The sequence below is a fragment of the Molothrus ater genome, chromosome 4 (assembly GCF_012460135.2).
Source record: "Molothrus ater isolate BHLD 08-10-18 breed brown headed cowbird chromosome 4, BPBGC_Mater_1.1, whole genome shotgun sequence".
NCBI classification, from domain to species: Eukaryota; Metazoa; Chordata; class Aves; order Passeriformes; family Icteridae; genus Molothrus; species Molothrus ater.
The window spans coordinates 43958368-43985843 of record NC_050481.2 but is presented as its reverse complement, the minus strand read 5'-3'; the positions used below and the strand labels follow the sequence as shown (position 1 = coordinate 43985843).

The window sequence follows — 27476 nt, the reverse complement described above, 5'->3', positions numbered from 1 at the left end:
AAAAAAATGGAAGAAAGGAAGAAAAGCTACTTCTAACATCTTTCTTGATCACTACATTTTTGCAAAAAAGCTTTTTCACCAACCAGTTTACATACTGTTCCATATTGTGGGATCAAGCAAAAAAATACAAGAAAGAATTTTTTTTATATTCAAATACAGCAGTGAGGACTATTTCCTATAAATTATTTCAAAGTATGCTATAACAGCATATTGTACTTAATGTCTTGAAAGGCAATTTTACCACTTGTACTTTCTGAAAAGTATTAAAATCTCACAAGATTTTAGTTCAGGTTACCTTCCTTATAAAACTGACTCTTCTGGTTTTTTTAAGAATGTATTACTTTTATTTTCCACCAAAAATAGGGAATCATGAAGGCATAATATTTATTATTTACTTTAAATAAAATTGTACAGCTATCACTAAATAGTGTACTTAGCACTCAAGCACTAGCATGGTATTTTTTTATTTTTAGAAGGTACAGCTTGATTTATATGTAATCCCTGTCTTTTCAATAATACACAAGAGCTTTTATGGTTTCTACTAGCTGTACATGTTACTTCTCTTGCCACCAGAGACAATTATTTTATGCCAAGCATAGCCGACCTTTCATGGTTTTCTTTGTTTTATTGCTTTCATCTTATAACATTATCATAGCCTTCTATCCTAATTTAAATGCAAAATCCATTTTTTGACAACATGAGTAAAAAATATTCAAGTTCTCAAATGCCAAAGTGTGTAAATAATCACTACAGAAATTTAAGGGATGTTTTTTTGCTAGAGGAATGCATGCTCCTTTCATTTTCTATTCTCTTTTATCCTTGTAGCTTTTGCTTTGAAAATCCATGTTTCCAGGCAATAACAAGGGCATAAAGTTATTTTCTGCAAATTGTGCAGTTCTAGCAATCTTTGTTTCTCTTAAGCATCTCTGCCAAAATGGTTGCATAAGCATTTTCCAATTACACATTGAAATGTTAAGCTGTTCTAATACATGCAAAGGCCAGAACGCTGGGTACTCTTGTGCTAGGTGTTCTCCATCAGCTTCTAATTTGACCCACACCCTTTTATCATGGTTAGAAGAGGAGCAAGATGCCCTCTTAGTAGTAAACAAGTAGGTAAAACAGAGAAGGAAAAAAAAAACTCCAAAAATAGAAGCAAAAGGGAAGCATTTTAGTTTTTAAGTAAGACTTACAGCTGCTTATAGCAAGCCCACAGTTCTCTCTGTTCAGTACAGCTCTTACAGCTGCTGGAGTAAAAGTCTACGTTTGCCTCTCTCACTTCTCCCTTCAAGCAGGCTTCCCAAATCCTCCTGAGCCTCAATGCCCAAAAAAGATGGGATCCCTATGTAAATGGACTTTTAATCATTTTGAAAAGTCCCTTTCCTTCTGCAGCCTCTATTTCTCATATCCTCAGAAAGACAACTTGGTATTTCAGTAATACCTGCAGGAAAAATTGCATAAGGCTTTTGAGTTGTTTCCTCTTCTGTTTAATCAAAGAGGGAGGAAAGGTGGTTGTGGGTCAAGTTTAGCTGTGACCAAAGCAGTTCCTTCAGAGGCAGCTGCTGGAGCTTCTTGGAGCCAATTTGTAAAAGAATCAGCAGCCACTTCAGCTGTGCCCCAAAAACCATCCCACAACTTCCCACGTAGACGTGATTTTACCTTTTACCCATTAGTGCAGCATGAATGCTGCAGATGGAACAACTGGTGTCTCCACTGCACAGCTGGTGAATTAGAATCATATCCCTATAAATAGGCACACTAAAACAGTACTCCAAAAGGGCAGGTGCAGCCAGATTGTATGCTAAAACATGATAGGATGTAAGCAGAATGAATGCAATACATCACTATGTAGACTATCCTACTCTCCCACTGTACTTACTTAGCAAATGAAAACCTTCTGTGAGAAAAATCAGTTAAAACATTAGTTAGTTTAAACAATCCTAAGCAAGTTGTGTAATCAGCTATTTAGAAACTACTGCTCTTAACCAGTAAGTTTCCTTTTCTGAAAATGAAGAAGGAAAAAGAAAAGAAGAAAAATGAAAGGTTGAAATAAATATGTGATACTAGTGACCTTCTTTTCACCGTTATATTCTTATCTACAACTCTTCATATTTTAAGCATAGCACTCTCCCACTTTTAAGCTTGCCTTTCATGTCCTTGGAGAAAATCTCATCACTCTCAGCTCACAAGAAAGTGTGCTGAAACCAATGACAACCAGACTGATTTCCCTGCCAACTGATAAGCCTGTCAGCTTTACTAGATATTTCAGAATTTATAGCATAGATTGCATCTTCCTAAATTAAGAATTCAAAAATACATTTGTGTATTTTCATATCAGCTGATGACCTTCCATTTTGTTTATCCTCAGTAGATAGTCTGTTGCAGGAAGTACAGTCAGGGAAAGCTGCTGAATTGATGTTCTTGATTTTACATTCTACACCTCTGCTAGTCTTTGCTAGGGTAGAGCTAATGTTTTTCAACAGTAGCTGGTATGCAGTGATGTTTTGGTTTTGTGCTGAAAACAGTGCTGAGAATTCAGAGATATTTCTGTTATTTCTGAGCAGCACTTACACAGAGTAAACGCCCATTCTGTTCCTCAGCCCACCCCTCCTCTGAGGGGCCTGGGGGTGCAAAACAAGTTGGGAGGGGAAACAGCCAGGACAGCTGACCCCAGCTGACCCAGGGGGTATTTCAGACCATATGATATCACACTGAGTATATGGATGTTGGGGAAGAAGGACCAAGGTGAGGAGGGCATTTGGAGCCATTTGTCTTCCCAAGTCACCCTAATGTGCAACAGAGCCCTGCTTCCCTGGGGACGGCTGAACACCTGACTGCCCATTGGAAGAGGTAATTGAAGTCCTTGTTTTCCTTCGCTTGTGTAAACACGTTTGCCTTCCCTATTAGACTGTCTTTATCTTAACCTATGAGTTTTCTTATTTTTCCCTTCTAATTCTTCCCCCCATCCCATCACAGAGATTGAGCAAGTGGATCTGTGGTGCTCAGTTGCAGGCTGGGGTTAAACCAGGACAGCATAAATAAATTCACAATGAAGGAAAATACTTGCAGAGCAAATATTTGCAGAGTATTTCACAGCACACATACAAGATAAATAGAGCAGGCACAGAAATCAGAAAGTGACTTTCAGTCCAACAAGAAGAACAAGGTCCTAAGCCCATACCATTTCATGAAAAACAGAAGTAGCTCATCAGTATAATTTTGCAGACATAAATTCATCAGGATCTGAGGAACGAGACAGTGCCAGTCACCAGATGCATAATGCAAATACCTGTTTCCTCACATGCAGCCAGATTAGACATCTTCTCTTCCTTTTAAAAGGTGGGGTTTTTTTCATTCAACTTGGACTATATTTTAAATGACCCAACAACATTATTTTAATCTTGGGTTTGCTATGGACATATAATCATCATACATACCTAAATCCTAGTGATACAATGACATCAAGTTTAAATAAATTACTTTACTTGAAAGTGGAATATTTTTTATAAATGCTGTATTTAATAATATTTTTCCTAATTGATTAATGTTTTACATTTATTTATATTGTGTATTAGACAAATTTAAGACCTATAAGAGAATTAATGTAAGAAAATATTTCAAACTAAATGTAACAGAAGTTAAAGAAATCTAATAAAGTATAATTTGATTTTACTCTTTCCTGTATTAGTTGTTGTTTTCTCTTTTCCTCTTGACATTTATGTTTTCAGTATAGTCCTTCTATCGTTTTGTGTTTCTTTAGTTACCTTTTTCTTCCCTCAGTCTCTTTATTCCCTTTTATTTCTTCCTGCACTGTTCTGTCCTACTATTTTTAGCTTATTTGCTCCTGTGCCTTTTTCAACCATCATTTGGGCTCAGTAAGAGAGCAAAAACTATTTCACACAAGGAAAGAGCTGCATGGAAAAGAACAACGTTTTTTCTCAGTCTTCCCTAATGAATCTGTGGCTTTTTCAAGTGAAAATACTTAAAGAAATGATTTGCTGAAATTCACTAGTGTAACAGGGAAAAGTTGCATTTTTCTGACATTTAAGTAGTCATATGCTTTAAAAATAATTCAGTCAGGCAGCACAATTATGGTGTCCATGCTCATGAAAGTGATATTGAATTTGTAACTTATGGCAATGTGTGGTTTATAACTGGCAGACAGAGACTATCTCTAGCTTGCTGAAGATTTTTTTATTCTTTCTTGGGTGCACATTCTTCTCAGAGTTGCAGAATCCAAAGGACATACACATGAATGCAAAAAGTTAATAAATTCTTCTTGATCACCACTTAGATCTATCAGTTACATGTTGGGCTAAACCAGTGACACAACATTGTTGTAGAAATACTACCTATGAAAAAATAGGATTAAGTTTCAAGACATATTATACATTATCATTAATTTATTACTTGCCCTCATTCTTACGTACTATACAGCTTAAAATAAAAATTATTTTGGTATAGAAAAGTTTTTTTAGTCCGACTCCACATTAAAAAAGAGGTTCAGAATATGTTACAAGTGCAGAAATACATCACTCCAGTTTGGAGAATATTAAAAAACCCAAATGAACATCCCCTTTTTCTACTCCAAAACTCTGCTTTGAATATAACCTTCCAGCTTCATAAGAAAAAGTAATTCTGAGAAAATCAAGCAGTAAATATTCCAAAAGTTTATTTTTAATAGTTGTATTGTCTTTAATACCCACCAGTTTGGAAAAATTTTGGAATCCCTTTTCCATATGTACTGCATTATCAGACAGAAAAGAGTTTCTGCCCTCAACGGAGGATAGAGTACTTGGACAAAAAATTTCTCTGGACAGGAAATAAAGTCGGGAGAAGTACATTATCTTTAGCATATCCTAATTTAACAACTTGCAACTATCTTCAAGCAACATTGACAGTTAAGTTTCCAAATGTAGAAACATTTATTGCTTATACAATTCAGTATCAGCTCATGCTTGGAGAAATGTAATACCATGCATTATTTTAAACAGGATTATTTTCCCATGCCCTGGAAAAGGACATGAATTTCATGCACTTTAACACAGTGAAGTAATTATCATTTTAAAGAGCTTTTAATGCAGGTATGTCTGTATTCAGTAAGGTGTATGGGAGCTGTGGAATAACCATTTTACATATAAAGTTTCTCTGTGAAATTGAGAAATAATGAAAAAATCATTCCAAATGAAATAAATGCAGGAAATATTTTCTGCATATTTTCTGCAACTATTTCACCAAAGAAGCTATTTGAGCCTCAAGATTATTTATAAAAGAATCAACTCCCATTTTTATCTCTGTATATTTCTGAGCTGAGTGGTGGGGTTGACACACTGAGAGATGGGATTCCATCCAGAGGGACCTGGACAAGCATGAAAAGTGGGCATATGGGAATCTCCAAATGTTTAACAAGACCAAGCACAAGGTGCTGCACCCTGGGTTGGGGCAGCCCCAGCATGAACACAGCCTGGGGATGAAAGATCCAGAGCAGCCCTGCTGAGAGGGACTTGAGGGTGCTGTGAGAGGCTGGACATGACCCAGCCATGGGCACTCACAGCCCAGGAAGCCAAACGTGTCCTGGGCTGCATCCAGAGCCCCGTGGACAGCAGGGGAGGGAGGGGATTCTGCCCCTCTGCTCTGCTGAGGTGCTCCCGGAGTGATGCACCCAGCTCTGAGGCCCCAACACAAGGAAGGACATAGACCTGATGGAGCAAGAGCAGGTCACAAAGTCAGAGGGATGGAGCACCTCTGCTATGAGGAAAGCCTGACTGATTTGGGTTTGTCCACCCTGGAGAAGAGAAAGCTCTTGGGAGACCTTACTGAGGCCTTTCGGTACTTAAAGGGGGCTTTTAAAAAACATGGAAACAGACTTTTTAGTAGGCCTTGTTGCAATAGGACATGGGGTAATGGCTTTAAACTAAAAGAAGGTAGAATCAGACTGTAAGGAAGACTTGGCTTACTGTGAGGGTGGAGAGACACAGGAGCAGGTTGCCCAGAATGGTGGTAGATGCTCAATCTATGGAAGCATTCAAGATCAGGTTGGACACAACTCTCAGCAACCTGATTTAATTCAAGATGTCCCTGCTCATTGCAGGGAGATTGGTTTGGATTGGGAGGAATCTTTAAAGGTCATCTAGTCCATTCCATGATTTCAATAAACAATCCAACATATTTCATAAATGAAATAAGAGAATTGCTTACAATAGCATGTTTAAATGTATGGTCCATTTCTAGACTTCTGAGAATCATCAAGTCCACTTCAGTAATTTAATGGAATAATTTTAATTGTGAACTATATGGTATATTTCTGTGTATTAGGTAACTGAGCCCAGTGTATTCAGAAACACATATTTCTCTGAATAAACAAGTCCAAGCACCTCTCTTCCCCCTTGGTGGCTTAATTCACTTTTTGAGGATGAATGCACACACTACCTGGTTAAATTAAATGAGACCTCTGAATCCCAACATATTCAAGATATTGAAAATAAGTAGTCAAAAGTACTAGAAAACTGAAATAATTCCAGAAGAATTTATATCATAGGTCTGCTAAATTCTGAACACACAAGGCAGTCCCCAGACATTTGCTTTTGTGATCTATGGAGTAGCCAGTTACAGTACATAATATTCTAAACTCATGAGATCTGATTTCATAAAAGAGCTTCTGAGTTCCACAATCAGCTCATATGAGCACATATACTACAACATAACCAGTTCAGAGAATTTGCTAAAGTATAAAACCTATTTTCTACATTACCATAAATAGTTGTTGTTCTTCTCAACACAGTTTCAGAAAATTTCAACTTCCTGTCACTTTTTTTTTCTCACAATGACAAGTTTTCTAGCTTAATTTATCTCCAAGTAATGTCTAGCTAAAACCTACGTTTCTATTTTATGTAGCTAATTCTGGAAGAATCACATGAATTATCTTGAATACTCTCAACTGCAGGAGTATGACCTTTTGGCCACTTATGGTTTTGCCATGACTGAGATGCAATTGTAATCAGGACACAACAGTAGTGAGTGAGTACAATTCCTTGTACAGCACATGATCTTGGTCATGCTAAAGTTGGTCCCTAACACAGGAGGCAGTTAGCACACACCTCCACATCTTTTCCTCTTTAATAACTGTACCTCTGACAAAGATAACTGTGGTAGCACTATCATTTATTCAAACATCAAAGGACCATGCAGATTTGATTTGACATACATATTTTCCCATATTTTATTGAGGCTGATCAGCTTCAATAAAACAATTAAAGAGAACACTTAGTTCTGAAATAGTTGTCCAGTTTGTCAGTCTTTCCTTAGGCAATTATGGCATTCTTTGATGCCAATTACGGCACACTATTTCTACTTCATCTGAGTATTTCAGTGGTTCCCCTCCTCAGATCTCTCTGCAGGAGGGCTATAACTGGCATCTACATCACCAGTAACTATATTGCTTCTCTTTGACCAGAACTCATACCAACAGTAATTTAGAGAGCATCAAGCACACTGGTATATAACTGTATATAACTATACACTGGTGATCTAAATGTGTACAGGGAATTTCTCTTTGAGAGTTAGGATTATGACCCTCAGGATAAAAAAAAAAACCAAAAAAAACAGGGAAGCAAAATTCAGACCTTACACTCCTAGGAACTTGCCTATGACTTCAGTCAGAGGCAAGTATCAGTATTCGTCCCACAAAAACAAATTTTCATCTTTAACATCCAGGAAACATCTATTATTAAAGTTTGATTAGAGAAAAAAAATCAATATATTGCAGCCATATAAAAATGATAATGAGACATTTATTCTTTTGATATATATAATGCCAGCTTCTCAAAAGACTAATCTTTTGTTTTCCCACATGCACACATTGGAAGGAAGATTTTTCCAGTTTTTATAGTCTATTTATAGATGGAATTTGTATTTCCATTTTTCTCTTCTGCAAAGAAAGGAGTATTATTCCAACAAAATGCAAACTATAGAGCTATCTTTCACAATAACAATGTAATAAGCAGGAGCTGAAAATCTAAAGTTGCTGTAATCCTGTCAGACTGGTCACTGCAAAAGCAAAGACTGTGCTTTTTTTCTTATGTCATGATTTAAGCCCCAATGGCAACTAAGCACCAGGCAGGCCTCACTCACCCCCACCATCAGTATAATGAGGAGGAGCAACAGAAATAAAGCCTGTAAGTAAAGAAAAGTTTAATAGTTGCAACAAAGTAAAATATTATAATAATAGTACATAACAGTAATAGTAATAACAATAATAAATAAAACCCAAGAAAGAAAGTGATGCACAGTACAATTGCTAATCACTCACTGAGCAATGCCAAAGACCATCCCTCTTTCAGGTGACTCCCCTGTTTATACACTGGGTATGATGTTGTATGTTATGGAATATCCCTTCAGCCAGTTCAGGTCACCTGTCCTTGCTGTGCTCCCCCCTCAGCTTTCTTGTGCACATCCTCAGTGGCCAAACATGAGAGTAAAAAAAATAAAATAGTCATTGGCTTAGGGCAAACACTCCTTAGCCACAACCAAAACATCAGTGTGTTGTCAATCATTCGTTATCATTGAATGTTATCATTCTCATAACGAATGCAAAATGCAGCACTGTGTACCAGCCACTGTGAAGAAACTAACTCTATCTCCACCAAAACCAGGACTACTTCCTTTAACTAATTAATGCATTAAAGCCCCACAGCACCTTCTTGCATAAACTGTTTATTTTCTTTATACAGATAAGAGTTTCCAGTTTCAGTGGTAAATGCATCTTGAGTTAAATCTGAGCACTACTTATTAGTCAAAGACTGTTCCCAGTTGAGAGAACTGTGAAAAATGCAATTATACAAAGCTGATAGATTATTTCTTTTAAGAAGCAGAAACTGTCACATTTATTCAACCTGCATGTGGAAGCCTGCACACAATTATGTCAAAATGTGAAGATATCATGAACAGAAATTGGAGGAAATATTTTCAGGTTTTTAGTGTGTCCAGATTCTGCCTATTTAAACAATATAGATTAGAAGACACTACAAAAAATAATGCATTCAAACAGAATTTATTCATTTCTCTTCTTAAAAGGGACTGTAATGAAGTTTCTCTGTTTACCTGATTGATGCTACTTTTAAGTGCTATCTTTATGGTCTCATCTCTCTCTTCCCTCAACAAAAAAGATGCTAACACGTACACTGAGAAGACTAAAAAGGGAGCAGGGGGAAGATAGGATGACACACATAAAAAACCTACTGAAGCTGATAAGAGTTTAAGTCTCTGCAAAATTTCCTTTTTCACTTCTACCAGGTGCAACACAAAGAAGAGAGCATGACCTTTACAAACCAAGTGACCTCATAACTGCTAAAGCTCTTTAAAAAGATATAAGCTCTCTCTTATAATGAAAGTGTCCCACAGAAAGATGAAACACTTGTCTACTCACAGGACAGAGTAGGGCTTCTTTCCAGCCACAGAGAAAACTGAACTTCCAGTCTCTGGGTTTGAAAACTTGGACCTGAAAATAGGAATGAACAGTCTCACAATGTCCCAGGAGAATATGACTTATTCTGCTTCCAGGTGACTCTCTCCTAATTGATCTCAAAAATCAGCCTTTTTGCAATTAAAGCTAAAAATCTCTTACTTATAATATTTTGGAAGATGCTGTAGTGATGGAATCTCTAAATTCATTTATACATGCATATATGCAGAGAGCATATATTTGAATGTAAACTAACAAATTGACATTTAAGATGGAAAATACAACATACAGGTGCATTTTTTCTGCAATTAAAGCCATGCTAAAGCCATGCTCAACTGCTAAAAGAAACATAATGCAAAATAACTTTTGATGATTCTGGATTTGCTTTAGATATCTTAATCTTAGGTTAGATTAGCAGTCTGGAGGAAGGGAGTCAGATTGCTTGTTTTGTTTTCAAAGTCAAATAAGTTTGGAAAGATGTAATTAATATTTGTATCAAAAAGCAAGACAAATATAGTGTAAAAAGTACAACTGCAGAAAGTTTAACCTGAAAACTAAAGACCTGAACCTGAACACTTCTGCAGCTATTAGTGTAGCATTTTGTCTAATATCCATATCAGTTAGATAGAAAACATGTTAGATGCTTAACATGTAGCTAATAGAAAGTCTTTAATTGCTGTCATAGAGAAGAACCCAGAGAGAAAAAAAATTACAAATTTTCTCCTTTGTATGGGTAAAAAGTTTCAATGCTTGCAGAATGATTCCACTGTTACAGGTGGAGATTATCTAGAATGCTATTAAGTGGCTCAGTTTACCCTTTAAATAATGGTTTTAATGTGCAATGTTGGCAGATCCATGCACAGGCATGTTCTTACAGTGCCAGAGGCCTCATATGGAAGTTTGCTGAGCTACTAGCTTAAAATTGTGATCTAACTTGTCACTTTGGTGAGAGCCTATGACAATGAATAAACCCAAAACATGAAGTCACTTACTGGGTGGATATGAAGCCTTAGGTTTTTTTTGGGGTTTTTTTTGAAATCTGTTTATTTTTGAAAGACACAAAACACTTGGAGCAACATAAGAATCCAAATGAAATTCCAGCAAACTTCCATTAACTTCGACCAAGCAAGAGTTTCACACATTCATATTGACACAGGCCAGCACACAAAGCCTTTGACAAAGGGTACGCCTGCATAACCAGGCGCTTAAGACGTGAAAGATTCCATAAATAACATCAGAGCCAAATTTGCCCAGTGTGCATTTCAGAAATTAAAGTAACATTCCATGTATTGCATCTTCTGAGATGCCTGCTGAGCTTGGCACCAGAACTGAAGCATTAAAATCTATTTCAAAGCTGTTGCATGAGTATAGAGAGGATTCTCTAGAAACAGCAAGGTATCATCACAGACTAGCACAGGAGGTGGAGCAAGTAACATTCATTCACAGACTTCAAAAATTGCCTCCAAAGAACAGAAAAGTGTTAGCTGTCAAACTACCTATTGGCAGTGCTCTCCAGAGCAGTCAGAATCAGTCTCCCCATTTCATCCTCTTTTTTTTCCTAGGCTAGGTTCAAGACCTCACAGCTCTCTCAGTGTTCACAAGATCTCCTCACAGTTCTCTCAGTGTACTTCAGCTTTTCTAAGGAAGACTGCCACCATTTCTCTATCTCATCTCTGTCTCTAGTTCTGTCATATTATTTCTTCTTGCCATCATCCAAATTTGTCTCACAAGGCTTTTCTTCGCCCTTGCCTGCCTCAGTTCCCTGAAGTTACATGTATGTGAGAAAGTAGAAGATTCATAGGTTGAATCAGACCTGAAAGTCCATGTTTTTTTGCAAATTTCATAGCTAGTTTCACTTCTGCGACTCCAAAGTAAGTCAGGTACCTTCTAATGTGAAATCTGAAATCTTCTCTTCACTTGGGTTTTCTATACTATAAAGCAATAATTTACCATGAAGTGCTTTTGGCTAGAGAGCACACCACTAGAAAGTTACACTGAAATGGTGTCCTATTTCATTCTTACTGAAATGCATTTTACTATTTGGTGGGGGGTGGGAAAGTATTTCTTAGAAGCACATTAAGATGTTTTGTACTCCCAAAGTTGAAAACTGCCTGAGAAAAACACCAGTTGTGACTTTATGATCTTTTCTATGTGGGAAACAGGTCTAAGGTAATGTTTTTTTTAAATAAAAACAGTAAATTTTTTTTTAAGTGGCATACAGAGAAAATGCCACTGTATTTTCACACAGAATATTTACACACAAAAAAGTAGGTCAGTATTAGCTTATGATTCCAGCTCAATTTCATCCTTAAGCATCTGTCACTGGTAACATGGTTCTCCTTTTGTGTCCCTGTCAGACCTCTCCCACTTCAGTCTTATAGAAATAAAACCCACAAAAACCAACAAACAAACAACAACAAAAAACCACCTCTTCTCCCACTCTTCAATTTAATAATTTTTTCCTTCCTGTCTACTTCAATCTCCTTGCTCACTCTCTGGTAGCCTTCATATCTCTACAGTAACACTGTTCTTTCCTTTCCTATGCAAGGTCCCCAACAAAAGATTATGAAGGAAAATTAGTCCATTACAGATTAAGGTTGTTACCACTGTTATCCCTGAACATCATGCTTAAGAACATTCATAATAAAGAAAGAACAAGTCTCACATCTCCACCTCACTACATAATGGGAAATAGTCTGGATTATAATTTTTATGTATCATTTGATATGTATATAATTTGAAGCCTGATATGTTCAAGCATCTGTAAGGCTTTGCATTATTTATTCTAAATAACACAATTGACTGTTCAAAATGTTTGGATTATAAGCCTAACAAGAGTGAAATGAGACTGATGCTGTTTTTTTACTAAATATAATTTTTTCTCCTGAAAATCAACACATCTGCAGAAGTACATGAATGGACTGATTTACTTGAATGCTCTGTCCATCATATCTTAAGACATGCAGTGGTTATACACCTGTTACATTGCTCCAAAAATCATTGTGTTTTCAAGAAGAAAATCTGAAAATTATACTAATTTTCTCAAAATGGTCTTTTCCTATTTCCTACCAAGCTAGTAGTATTTCCAGTGAGCACTTACTACCACGCTTTTTTTTTTTAATACAACTGTGTAAATAAACAAATCATGCATTACACATGCACTATTGATTCCCAGGAAGCTACAAGTTTGGAAGAAATGTTTATGTCAACTTGCAACACCTGTGAAGAAAATAAGGCCCCTTCATCCTGTGTTGCAGAAATTTGATTTTAAGTTAATGATTCTTCTAACTTTCACGTAAAATGATGAACATGCATTATTTGTGCATTTCATAAAGGCAAGCATATTTATTTATATATGGTCCAGAGAATAAAAAAAAATTCCATTTCCTATTTTGAAATTTGGGCAACTTATCAATTCAAGTTTTTGAGAACCAAGTAAAACGAGTAAAAAGGGGAAAAAACAAACAAACACCATCATCTCAAAAAAAACCCAAAACCAAACAAAAAACCCCCTGAAACTAGATGCAGCTATCTAAGCATTTGGCCTGTTCTTCCATTACAGATTGCTGAGGAAAGCTGACAAGAATGTTGGATGAGAGCTTAGAGTACAAACCCACATTTTTTCTCTCAATTTTGGGGATAAAACATATCACTCAGCCCTCCAGAAGATTTTGAAAGAGGCTGTGTCACTGCTGCTCAGTTAATCTGTATTTCTACATATACATCTATATGCTCACATGTACACATACACCATTATTCCATCTTTCTCCCATGCATTTAAAACAAACAACCCCACATTGCAAATCCACCGAGAAGTACTTAAAGATAACTTCAAAGTTATATGGTTACACATTGAAGAGTCAGGAGGCAAAGTAACAGCTAAACTTTTAGATTTATTGCAGTGACTATCTCAGTACTCATACAGATACAACAGAACTTGCACCTTCCAGTACTTTAGAGTCAAAGAAATTAACTATTTCTAAATCTACCTAATTTTTTAATCTTATTGCATTAAAATTAAGATAGTAACTAGAATAATAAAACTGAGATAATTAACAGTTTTTCAAAAAACTCCAGATCAGTGCTATCCAAGGTACCTAAAAGAACTGCAAGGGGATAAAAGATGTCTGTTCTTTCACAATTAATTCTATATAATTTGACTGTGATTAATGCTGGTACTGAAGTGAGTGAGATTTAAATGCTACTCTCAGCAATTAAACTAAAAACAGTTAAATAGCTGTTCTAAAGTTACTGAAGCATAACTCAAGTAAGTAATTAGGCAAAGCATAAAAATGCTACTTCAAATTTATTATATACATAGCTCACATCCAAAGAAATATGTTCTTTTGGGATCCTTTTTTCCCACCTCTCTCTCGGACAAGGATGAGCGTAAGAAAACAATTATATTTTGCTTCTTTTTTCTGCAGTGATAAACCAGACTGTCAACTGCATACTGCATCACTTGTTCAGGAATCTGCAGGATTTGGAGTCCTAACCCTGCTTTTCCTTCCATCCCATCTGTTGTGGAAGTGAATGTAGAAGGGTTTCTGTTAACATTTTAAAAGACTGTTTTAAGGAGGCAGGTATCATTTTAATGAAGGAGATGGGGTGGTTTTTTTATGGTTTAAGTTTTCTCTGGCTCAACTGCATCTCATCTTTTTCCTGGTTTTATGTTAGTTAAAGTATCTTTGACACAATCAGGTTAGAAATTCTGAATATTTATGCCTATAAGCTCTATAGAGAAAAAGAGGCATGGGCTATTAAAACCAAAATGCTCTACTGAAAGTTCAAGATTTTCCAGCTCTGTTATCAGCAACATGGTCTCTTTTGTTTTCCAAAGGAGTAAGATACAGAAGATCACAGTATAAAATATAGAGCAAAGCTGAAGCCATGGCACAACATATTGCCATATATTCACTGGTATGACCACTACTACAAGCACATTCCAAGCATTTGTCTCCTCCTGCAGCAGCTGCCTGCAGCTATACTGAATGGATGCGAGTCAAAGGAGACTAGAAGATCTCCTCTGGATGATCTCCAAAGCCCAGGGTATGGCCTGGAAGTAACTTATGAAGCATACTTATTTGGCCTAAAGAAGATTTATTAAAATTTATTGTTTCCTCTGGGGCAACACAAACCCAAATTTAATTACTTACTGAGGTGCTATCTTCAAATTCATTCTTTATAAAACCTCAGTAGTCTTCACTTATTCCACAACTATTTCCTAAAGGTAAAGGGCCTTTATTAGCAACAGAAGTAACTCAGAAGAAAACTGGTGAAAACAGGAGTTAACAAAACAACTTTCACAAAGGTATATAAAACAAGAACATTCATAAGAAAAATTCAATTACACTTCTTAAGCTTCAGACGAAAAGGCAGAGCACATTGTATCTGGAGCAAAAAGGGATAAAAGATACACAGAACTGTGAAACAAAGGGGCAACATGCTAGATATTCCTACTACTTTGATATAACAGTGTCAGACAGTCTAAGAGGAAAAGGCATGTTATCTTCTGTAGCTTTAAAAACCAAAACCTTCCTTGAGATACTTGGAAGAGAAGTGCTAAGATGAAAATGAACTGCTATTAAATATAATTTGGAGTTGTTATGCTGCTTTATGATTACTTTTGTTGACAATATTTTCCACCTGCCCCCTCTGTAATCAAAGTCTTCTTTTATTTTGTTAGAAACTTTTTGTGACATTAGTTTTGCCTAGTTTTAAAAGTGGCTCCCAATAAAGCTAACTAATAAAGATCGAGAGGATTGTTTTATATCTCCATAAATTATATTCAACTGTGTGTACATCAACCTGAGACTGATTTGAAAGACCAAGGTATTGGGGTAAGCCTCTTCTAAATTTAAGATGTCAGCATCAAGTGATAGATTTTGAGGAAAAGCCCTTCCTACGTGACAGGCACAGACAAGCAATCTCTCTGTCAAGAAGCAGATGGCTGGCATACAGCTGAATGCTCTGAATAGTCACCAAGATCATCACTCAAAAAGGGAAGCATGGAATAGACAAATGGGATGGAAGTAAATCTTAATGCTCAGATTTGCCTCAAGACACAAAAAAAAATGAAGTGGAGAAAACCACTACCTCTCCACAAACTGCTTCCAAATTGTCTTACTTCTGGGAAGTGTGGCAACTATGAAAAATAAAGTCTCTCTTCTTAGCTCTGTTCTTGGGACAGGTGGGATTAATCACTCAAATCTTTAAAAACTGATCAAGGAGAAAGACTAAGTAGGATTAAGAGATACTGGGAATAAAATAATTAATCCAAAGGAAATTTCTAGCTTTATTTTGAATTTAAAAGCAAGTCAAACTAATACCATTTCAGACTGAAAGAGGGAGATATGGGGATATCCTGGCCTACATACTTTTACTATTCAAGCAGATTATCTTTCCTCCTTCATATTTCTAAACTGCATATGTCTACAGATCAGCCCTAAGAAACTCTTGAATAGAACTCAGATTTCAGTTCTGAAGGCTGTATTTAAACAGGCACAGATAGGAAACAGAATCTTAGTAATACAACAATAATAACACAATGGCAGTGTCCATCTATTTCCCCAGGGTTACAGAACTGGGATTTGCATAGCAGTTGCACTGAGCATATCCCATTGTGAATGGTTGCAGTTATAGATTGCATATTTTAGAATGATTGGTAAATTTACAGGCATTTTTATCAGCTATGATAAAATGCTGTCATATTCAAGCATACAATATTCTCCCATATTGCTCTGGCATCTTGATTTTATTCTTACTCTGAGAGGTACTTCGGCAGCTTAATCAGTACTGACTTCAAGAGTTACCTGTAATAGGCATTTAGAAATCAGAGAATTTGTGATTCAACATTTGAAAATGCAGCTGTCATATTGTTCACTTTGGTGTCAACAAAAACAACTGCTGAATGCTCAAAACCATACACATACTTGATACAAAAGCAATAATGTGGTTCAGCTTTCCTGGTGTGTTTGTGAAACAACACATTGAATTATTATCCAGTGGAGAAAACAATCAGGACAGTTTTATATTATTTTACATTTAACTTGTCAATGATAGGCTTAGAAATTTTTCATATGGAAACTTCTTTCTAAACCTAAGAACAATTTTAATTTAATTTGTCGGACAAAAAGAATTTTCTTGAGTAGCAAACTTCAGTTCAAATATAAAATTTCTTTCTAGCAATGAAGGATATTAGATTCCAAGGAGAAGACCCCTGGACAATAGAACAGCACAAGCTCTCAGTAAAAATATCCTTAGAGGTAAAAACACCTAGAGAAACACCGAAAAAATGAGACTGGTTGCCCAGAGAGGATATACAGTTTGTGTCCTTGGATATATTCAAAAACCAGTGAACAAACTGAGACGACTGGGCCAGCTTTAAGCAGGGTGTGGGAATAAGAGCCTCAGAGGCCCTTGCAACCTCTAACATCCTGCACTTGCATGATTCTATTTTTGCTAACTCTATGCAAGTAATTCTCTCCAAATCACTCTATTAAGAGAAGATAGACAAAATAATTGAAGAATTGAGAAGAAAAGCACAGGAGGAATGAACTGGTTGCTTAGAGGTAATTGCTGAATTATTATCAGAACCAGAACCACCAGATAAGAAGTCCTGACAGTAAATTGGGCTGTTTATTCAGTAATATTTCTAGTGAGCGCTTACTACTACACTCTCGTTAGAATTGAGTCTAAAGTCAGATTGAAAGGCAAATAATGAAATTCACAGAAGCAACGGAAGGAAGAAGCACTGAAAGGGAATAAATATAGGGAGAGACATATGGAGTAATTAAGATTCAAAGTTCTCAGATTATAGGAAATCATGATGTGTTTTGTATTAAGAGAGACAAGCAGAGAGAACAAAGCTAGTGGAAAGAGCCTGAAGTCAAATTAAGAGAGGAAACAGTATGGTACTGGTGGAAGAAGGAAACCTACTGTGAGTGCCTGAGGTGCATACGTGATGGAAGAATAAATTTATTGGAGATAGCAGTGTATAGTGACAGACTGCAAAAGAGATAAAACCAACAAAGACCTCCTTACGCACATCAGTTTTGCTGCTACTGTAGATCCCATTCATTGAATCAATAGGCCAAAGGGATACTAAAGAATAAATAAAATTCATTAGGGTTGACAGGATACAGTTTGCACCAGTTAAGAAAACATTTACTTAACTGAATAGGTTATAGTATGTTATTATAGCTGTATAATAAAATTGATTCTCTGCATCTTGATTACCTGGACACTTGTTTTGTGAATGAAGCATTTTCTACATACTTTAGAGATAATGACTCAGCTGGCTACAAAAATCCTTCTAGTCATCCCATACCTCCAAGCACCCTCTAGCACAATTAAATGCCTTGCAGTTGACAGGAGAATCTGAAAAAGTTTTAGAGAATGAGGCAGGTCATTATACCAAAAATTATAATCTATATTTTTGAGAAAATGACAATGACCTAGGTGACATGTTATGTGTGCATGTTTTGGAAGTCAGATGTGTGTTATCAGTGCTTACAGCAGCCTCTTTCTAGCCTCCCTATAATCATGAGGTACACTTTCTCAACATATTCACTTCTACCAATAATAGGATTTAATTAGTGAAATTGTCTGTCCCTTCATCAGGCTCCTACAGCCTGAAGTACTTTTCTGTGTTCCTTAGTACTACATGTGACTTCAAATGAATCTCATGTGTTGTGTATTAGACCCTTCATTAAGTATGTTTCTGCTGTCCTTACAAGCTTTAAAAATGCTCATCCAGAGCCCTCAAAAATGCAAATACTTAATTTTTCTATATTTAGCAGCAACCATTACAAGTGTCTGCACTGGAAAAAATTCAGACAACATTCCAGCAGAAAAAATAGTTCTTGCAAGCTGAAGAAAATATAGCTGTGGGACATATTAATTAATACCAGCTGTGTTCATCATATACATTATAGACCAAGGACAGAATCATGCTTACTCCAGATTCAGTCAGGAGTCCACCAATAATTAATGTCTCTGGAAACATGGAGAAAATAAATTATGCTTCGGTTAAAACCATACTTCCTATCCAAAATCCAAAACACTTTCCATTTCTCTTGTTTTCTTCCTTGAAATGACAAAAGAACTTGAAACAATTATACCAGTTATAACTGGAGTCTTTGTATTTGACATGTAGTGGATACCTTTCTGCCTACAAGAAAGAATGCATAACCAATATTGTAATAATCCTCTGACTGTTCTTTATAATGTCTTACTGGACCTATAGACACTAATCATGAGCAACCCTCTTGGCTTTAACACAAGAAAATTAAAAAACTAAGTGCATGATAATGGGCATCTACCTGGCACTTTTAAAGGCATTAGTTTTTTGTTTGTTTGTTTTAAAGTAGGTACAAGTCTGGACCTTTATGAGTTTTCATAACTGTAAAACATTACTAATATGCATAGACATCCTCCCCACTCCTCACACTCCTTGATTTCTCCTCTTTCCCATCTCATAGAAGTACACTCATGATATTTCATACAGCCATTTTTTGCAATTTTGGTATGTACTTTTCAATACACAAGTTTCAATTTGGAATGACAAACCTCATCTGATGTACTACATCACAGTTCTGCCCCTTAAACAGAGTAGACACATCAGTCACATATCTTCCAGGTCTCTCATTTCCTGAGAACGCATGCAGCTATTTTTTTTTTTCATTATTTTTCAGTCAGCAGTAAGAATATGACAGTCTAAATTTAGGATCATCTCAGCCACAGGTACTGTACAGATATGTTAATAAAAAAAGTCATTTTTCTTTTTTCAATCATTCCAACCTGAACAGATATGTAACGCAGTCTTTGGAGGGGCAGAAATTAGAGGATTACTTTTGTAATCCTTTGTAGAATATTGTTGCTCAGCAGCTTCTTTGTCAATCAGGAAGGTGATCCTGCAATCATCACAGCTCATCAAATTTCACTTAATAAGAACTCAAGAGGGCACTGGTGAGAAATACAGTGTAGAGGGATAACTGAAATGAATTTGATGATACTGCTTTACAAATTGTATCTAGTACTATTCAATTAGTTTGATGTGCTGAAATCGCAACGGAAAAACTAAACAAGGCAGGATTTATAGCAGAAGAGATTTCTCTCAACTAACACTGATCAATACAAAAAACAAACCTTCCTGTCAAAAGAATTGTCAGATAGCTTCTCCCTTTCATTCAAACCACATCAGCTGGCCTCACAATCTTTTCCCAAAAGCCCAGACTCACACATCACGATGGCCGCAGCATTGCTATAGCAACTGGAGGGAGAGTTGCTAAAAATGTATACAATTCAATCATTCAGCAAGGCTAATTTGCAAAAAGTAGCTAATAAAAAAACCCAAAGAGATGCCACTGCTACACATCCCTCTACATCCACTCAACAGAGAGAGCACACACACACTTTCACTCACTGGCACTCTTCACCATGAGCAAGAAAGAGAAGCTTTAGCTGATATAATTGTAAGACATTCACTTTTTGGAAACTAAATGGTATGAATACATGTTGGAATGATTGTTTTCTACCTCCCAAGATCTGTCAACACTCCACTAAAGTTTAACAAACTATCTAACACAAACACATTTTTGGCACTGCAATTAGTTTTAAAAAATGTTTTTCTCAAGCCCAGGGGACTATTAAACTCTAGCCTTCAGAATGCTGCATGTGACATAGGACACAATTTTACATATGTCAGAAGTCTGTCCTGTTAATTCCAGGAAAACAGTGGAGGAAAATATTGTTAGAAAGGTTCAGTGCCCCTTGGAAGAAGGGTTTACTGGAGGTCAGGCTTTTGCACAGTAACACATTCAGTTCAGTTGTAACTTTTCATGGAAACTTTCCAACTTTTCATGGAAACTTTCCCAATTAAAAAATATATTTAACTGAAAATTAATCTTAAAATAATTTAATTTTGTGTACTAAATACTATGATTTTTTGCAGCATAGGTCCTTTCAAAATATTTGTTCTGCTACTAAATGTGCTTATACAAGGGCAAAGTTCAGATTAGGCTTTATTCTTCTAACTTCATACAAATTCCTCTAACTTCATACACATCATTCATATGATAACCCCAGAAGTTATCATATTATCATATTTTATGTCTCATTGATTAGGCATAGAACTTAAAGCATCTCAGTCTTCCTGATTTGACTCTTCAAAAGCACATTTGACTGCTCAGTTCATATACTAGAACTTAGGTGTCATGGTTTCAATGCTATGCAATCAATAAACATCACCTCTGTTTATCATACTCACACACCTATTTTGGTTTCAAAGGCATAATTATCTGGAGTTTTAAAACTTTAGCAGTCAAATTTTTTGTATCTTATTTTCCATGTGGAACCTCAAATACTGAATTATATTGCCTCAAGTACAACATTCCATCAACTTTTTATTCTTTTTCTTTCCTCTACAACAAATATAGAAATAGATTTTTTTCTTGCCCTCAAACGCCCAGTGTCACTGTCTAAATACTTACCAAGTCTAATAGGTTGGGCTGAACTTTTAGCAGAAAATACTCTTAATCCTTTTGGTACAAGAGTGGCTTTCTGCAGCCATCAGCTGCCGCTCTGAAAGCGCTTGAAAGGTGTTGTTCTTTTTTGATAGCAGCTTGTGTGATAAATATGCCCACTGATAGCAGAAACCTGCAAGCAAATCTCCCAACTGATGCCGTGCAAAACCCATAATTGCTTATTAGTATTTCGCTCATTTCAGATAAGAGTCTCTCCAGCCTTTCCCCCCTGCAATCACAAGGTTTGTAGTGCAGAGTGGTTTGGGTTGAGCAAACAGACTGGAGAGCCACAAGTGCCCTCTTCTGGATATCCAATGCTACTCCAATTTATCCATGGACCAGCACTGAGGGCCTATCCGTGACCAGATGTCTCAAACACTCTCTGCTCAAGTGTTTTGCATTCTGCATCCCTTGTCTGAAAATGAAAAGATTTCTTGAATTTTAAGCTTTTTAGAGCAAGCTACACAGACTAAAGCACATCAGCCAAATAGCTTAATAAGAAAATACCTAGCTGTGTAATTTAGGAAAGATTGTTTCCCCATCATTTATGGGCAATGTCTCTATCAATGTGTTTCTTAACTGAGTACAGAAAATGGACCTTTAATCCTATCATTTTCAAGCATCATTTAGATTAAGAATGGTCCTCCTTTTTCCTCCAAGTCTGACTTTTTTTTGTCTATTTTTTGGTCTTATAATTTCAATAAGGATAATCTATATATGAAGGAAAACATTAGAATGTCAAAACACAAACATCAGTATATCTTATACCTAGCTATCAATCCTCAGTGAGGTAGATAAAGTTTCTCAATTCCCATCTGTGCTGGGAGTGTTCACAGGTCTGAAATGCACCAAACCACATCCATAAATCAGTATGTGCCTAAAGAGAGAGTTAATATATTTCCTATTTATTATATTTCCTGCATTTAACAATCCAGGCATACACATTCACATACATTAAAGATTAAAATGAATGCTGTGCATGACAACACAATTTACACATTCAATGATGACACAGCTACTGAAAGGAACACTGTAGACATGGGTTTGCTCTATAACCAGCAGCATGTGGAAAGTTATTAACAAAATTGAAGCAAAATTGAGAAGCATCTTAAGTCTGAAAGTCCACATAAATGAACTCAAATAATAGATCATTCTTTTATTTTATTCTGCTCTGCTTAATTGGTTATACCAGCTAATGCTGCTGTCTGTAGGTGATTGGAAAACATGAAGCGTAGATGATGCCAGAACGTAAAGAAAAACTAGCCATTGTGGACATGGTAGCAACTGTGGAAATGCCAACCTACTTCATGAGTCAACACTAAAGAGGGGACTCCAAGGCATTTGCCATCTTTCTCTTGCCTGGCACAGAGATGGCACATCTATTTGCAGATGTATGGCACCTATTGATCAGGACTTGCACACAGTTATTTTCTTGTTATCCCAACTACAGGTGTGCTTATAATAGGAAAAAAAAAGTGATTATCTAGGTCTCAAAGATTTTCCACAACATATTCAATTCTGCAGCCTCTTGGATCAAAGAGCTTCCTCATTTTTTAACCTCTCTACATCTCTGAACTAACTTCATTGGTTTGTGCTGCTTTTTAGCATATCTTTATCTGAAGAAACTCATTAACATGCTGGCTATTTAATTTGCTAATCACTAATGAAAATGTTAAATTAGATCAGACAAAATTGATCTCTGTGACATCTCACTACACACCTCTTGCCCCTCACATCTCAGCTCAATACTGCTGCTTATCGTGATCTTTTATTTACGTTAAGTCGTTTGGACAGTTTTCAGCCTCTTATTTGAATCAATTTACAATAATTTTTCAATGAGACTTTGCAAATCACTGTTATTAATTTTACTGTCCCAAATGCTTCATTAGATTTTACATACATTAAGTTTTCTGTATTCACTAATTTTTTGACTGCTATTTACTAGATGATTTAGAAGTTACTTTTGCCTGATATTCTTCATCCTTTCCTTATTCTATCACTCAGTAAGCTGTGAGAGCTTGCAAAAGCAGCATCTGTTCCCATATAATACTAAGACTTACAGTTAGGACTGTTGCACAGTGCTGTAATTTTTAGGATCATGCTTTCTATTAGCAATATATTCATCCCACCTCAGTGGCAGCTTCTCAGTTCTCCATGACTTTCATAAGTCATTACAGGTGGTGTGGTCACCACCCTTTTATATCCTGGGATGCTCAGAATATCCAATCTATGCTTTTCCTCCCAACCTTCTGGTCCTATCCCCATAATATTTTTTTTAATCAGTTCTGATTTGCTTCCTTACTACAAACCTTCCTTAGACAAAAAGGCAATAGCCTTTACTTACACTGATATATACTAAGCCCTTTCATTTCTGCTTTTTTTTCTTTCACTGTTTTTATGCTGCATTTAGTAGGAATAGTAATGAATTTCCTTGCTTTCTACAGAAAAAAGAAATACTGGATTTATATATGCCTGCTTGAACATCTTTTTAAAATCCACTGATACCCGGCACAAATCACGTGGCACAACTCTGAACAGAAGGCTTTTGTCAGGTCCATTTGTAAAACAAAGGTTACCAACACTTCTGAAAAAGTTTCTGCTTGACTAGAGCTTTTTTATAAATCTTTTAAGAAATCTTAATTGAATATCTGAGGAAAGATACATTGCCCTTATTTAACTATCTAATAATTATCAAGTAGATAACTAATACTTTGACACCAAGCTTGCGTTATTTGTTATTTAGGAATTGGTCAGAGTGATTAAATTTTTGGTATGTGGGAAAAGCAATTTTTGCGCAACGAAGAGCATATACATCCTTAATTAAAAACTAACTATATCCAGGTCAAATATTATTTATGAGGTTTCAGGGAATAGTATTAACTTCCTGACACTACAGAACTGATTCATCAGGTAATATGCAAGAAAATTTGTAGTAAACATGTCTTTGAAAGGCAAACTCAGGAAAGAATTATGTCTTTTATATATCTAGGTATCTGGCACACGTCAAAAAACTTGTATCTTTTCATGGATTATAATTAGCATTTAGTAATTCATAAAATGTTACTAACTGTAGGATTTAAAACATATCCAAACAAAAAAAAATTCACTGATGAAATAATTGTAACTACATAAGACAAAAAAACAGAGATATTTTGTTTCCTGTATACAGCAAAAAACACCAAAACAAAGAAGAAAAAAAGCCTGAAATGACAAGATTTATTTTCAAAATAATTTTATTTGGCTAACTTTATGGTCAGGAGAAATTAATTCTTCACTGTCTGGTGGAGAGAATTAGGACAGGTGCCCAAATGCAAGCTGCCTTTTCAGCTCTTTGTAAAAAACTGTCACACAGGACAGGGGACACCAAAAAAGTCCACACTCTCCTGTCTGGAGACATACCAGGAGCTCCAGCACATGAGAATGGCAATAGACCTTTATGTATCAGAAGCAGATAACAGAGGGTGAGATCAAATTAGATGGCTTTGCTTTAGATGGCTACAGACAGGTGAAAGCAGTTTAATTCCATTTATATTACTTCATATAAGCAAAGCAGAAGAGGAATTTAACATTAGTTTGAAAACAAATGCAGAAATAGTGGGAATGTAATTTTCAATGTGAAGGTCTATAGAAGCTTGCATAAAGCGTTGGGTATTGTTGCATTGAAGTCTGTTTTTAGGGTGCTTTGAGGCCAGTATAAATTTAGAAATTTGGGTTGAATTTAATGATCATTTTAAACAAGCAAAAAATTCTCTTTTTGAATGCTTATTTTTATTAAAGAACTTTTTCTCTGGAGGGAAGCTTATAAATGAGTAGAGAAGTTACCATTAGATTGTTGGAATATAAATTTTATCTATTTACATTTCCAAATTCCTTTTTCTGTTTTTATTAAATTCTTTTTCCCCATGTGTTGCTTTCCTTATGATCACAATCTGACATGCAGCTCATTTTAATTTTAATCTGTTTATAGTATACCTCCAACTTTCATCTGTTATTTGCACTTCTTATGATCTCTTTGGAGAAAGGAATGAGTATTCCCATCTTTACAAGCAGGACATGAGTATTGTGGGAGCTACCAGAATAAGCTAATAACGACAAGAGTAATAATTTAGACAGCTTTCTCTTATCTGCTCTAACATTAGCACTTCACTATCATCCATCAATGATCTGCCAAAATATTTAGCCTAAAAACTGACAAACATGTCTTGGCTGCACACACACTGAAGTATTAAAAGACTGGAAAGCAAGCTGTACGCTGCCTATTCATATTTTATTTATACAGAGACATGGAGCAGCATTATGAGCATCATCATGAGCCTAAAAGCCTTTCCCACACTCAATAAGGCTTTGGCCAGGAAAATCAGTATCACATAAAAGCAGTCACCTGTATTTGCAGATACAAGATTTCAAACAAAAGACTGCATCAAAAGACCTAAAACTTGAAGTCAAAAACAAGCTAAGGAATTCTGTGAAATTGAGCATGCTAAAAGACAACAGATGAATTGTCAAGTTCCTGAATGCACAGAAACAATCTAAACCTGTATAAAAATTCCAGAACTGAAAGTAACAATATAAGGAACACTTCCTCAAGTCATCATTGATGTTTCTCTGATGCCACCAGCTCAACAGAGAGCAGGACTCCAAGTGAAACAACTTTAGCACTGGTATCCCTCAGGAAAGGTATTAAAAGTAAGTCAGAAGAATATCTTTTAAACCACGCCACTGCCCCCAAAAACCTACCTTAAAAACATCTTATCCAGAGCAGCACACGCAACTCCACATCTCAGTTGAGTTACACTCCAAAGAACAGGGGACTCAATGAAGTTCAGACAAGGGCAACTACAAAGAAAAAAGATTTGCAGCAACTGCCCTACAGTGAAGGATTAAGAACGCTAAGACTGCTTAATTTGGAGACACACAAAAGGAACATCACATTTACACTTCAAAATTTTCTGTATCTAGTGAATGACTGCAAAACTATTACTCACAAAATGAATAACACTAGAACTAAGAAAAACCCAAAACCCCAACCCTCACAATGCAGAGAAAGAAGTTAAAAGACAAGAAAGATCTAACCTGCCAATGTCCCTGAAAATGCAGTTCATGGACCAAAAAAACCATGCTATTCCCCAAATAGCACTTCTCTTATTCTCAGTTGGAGAACATTAAGCTGGATGGTCAATTGCTGTGACTCAGCTGGGCCTTCTTATGCTGTAGTCTGTTTTACCTTTTAACAAGAAATTCTATTCTTTTGTTGAATGAAAACGCAATAATTAATAATGCAAACACATACTTATTGGGCAGTCTGTTAACTAGGATAACATACAGTACTTCAAAATGAAATGTCAGAATTTACTTACTACAAGGAATAAAAAGCTAACAGAAAACACCCCACCTTCCAAAGCATTTTTCACTGAATAACCTGGAAGGATTGAAGGAATGAGCGCACCCTGTTTACTGACATAACATACACCTACAAAAAGTCAGTCACAGCTATTCCAGACTTTTATGGATCATATTAGGGACTGTGAAGTAACTGAAGCTGACAATGTTTTTCTTTCAAAGGAAAGAAAATCTGTGTCTATACTTGTGATATTAAACTGCAGTGCTTTCTCAGAAATAAGTATTTTCAAAGGAATAACAACTGCCAACCTAGTGAAGAGCAATATAGAAAATTATATTCAGATAAAAATTCTGATCTCTTATCGGGGGTAAAAAAATCCTAAACAATCAAATTTTGTCCAAGTCATCAATATATCCCAGTTTTTCAGGTCAAAAATGTGTCCTTTATTGTTTTCAGCACCCACCTCTTGCTAAGGGAATCCTCTTTTGGTTCTTCTGTTAAAACCAACCAAACAAGAAAAACAATAACAACACCAAGGCTCTATTAAAAAATTAAGTATTTGATGGTAAACCTCTGACTTCTTAGCTATGATGCTCAATCTCTTAGAAGGTATTTTTGCTTATAGACACTAGGTTGAATCCACTTCAGCAGCACTGGCTTTTAACTGTTGGAACTACAGAGTACAGAACCACTCACTGTCTGTTTGCATCTGGAGTCATTAAAAGTGGAAACCAGAAAACTCTGTGTTAGTACCCAATCCTGCAGACTGCTGATATTGTGTTCTCTCTGGCAGTTTTATTCACTTACTGGGATCTACACATATTCAAACTCATTAAACTATTTTAGTTCCAAGTACTAAATCTAGCAGAAGTTTCAGGTCCAGATGTCTGGTAGAAATAATCAAGTTCAAGTAGTCCTTTAGAGCTAGTGAAACAAAATTCTTGCAGTCAGATCCTTAGAAAGTCAAGAGTACACAAAGGAGGAGCGCTAAAGTCAAAAAAGCCAAGTGATTTTATGTCCCCTGAGAAGAAGCCTAGGAAGCCTAAAAGGACAAAGCCCAAATGTTGTGGTTTGATATGCATTTAAAACTAAGAAAGGTTCATTAAATATTCATTGATTCATAAGTGAAGGTGGTACCCTAAATTCACTAATT

At 36.0% G+C, this 27476-nt stretch overlaps 1 protein-coding gene across 2 annotated transcripts in view; it reads right to left on the bottom strand.

The window, feature by feature from the left end:
- Nucleotides 1–27476, bottom strand: part of SGCZ (sarcoglycan zeta) — a 405020-nt gene that overhangs the window by 348107 nt on the left and 29437 nt on the right. Inside the window, exon 2 of one of the 2 annotated variants that reach the window (XM_054514715.1) lies at nucleotides 9422–9493. The exons of the other annotated variant lie outside the window; for it this stretch is intronic. Coding sequence (XP_054370690.1) covers nucleotides 9422–9493 — 72 coding nt within the window. The remainder of the gene's footprint in view (nucleotides 1–9421; nucleotides 9494–27476) is intronic. 2 annotated transcript variants of the gene reach the window in all.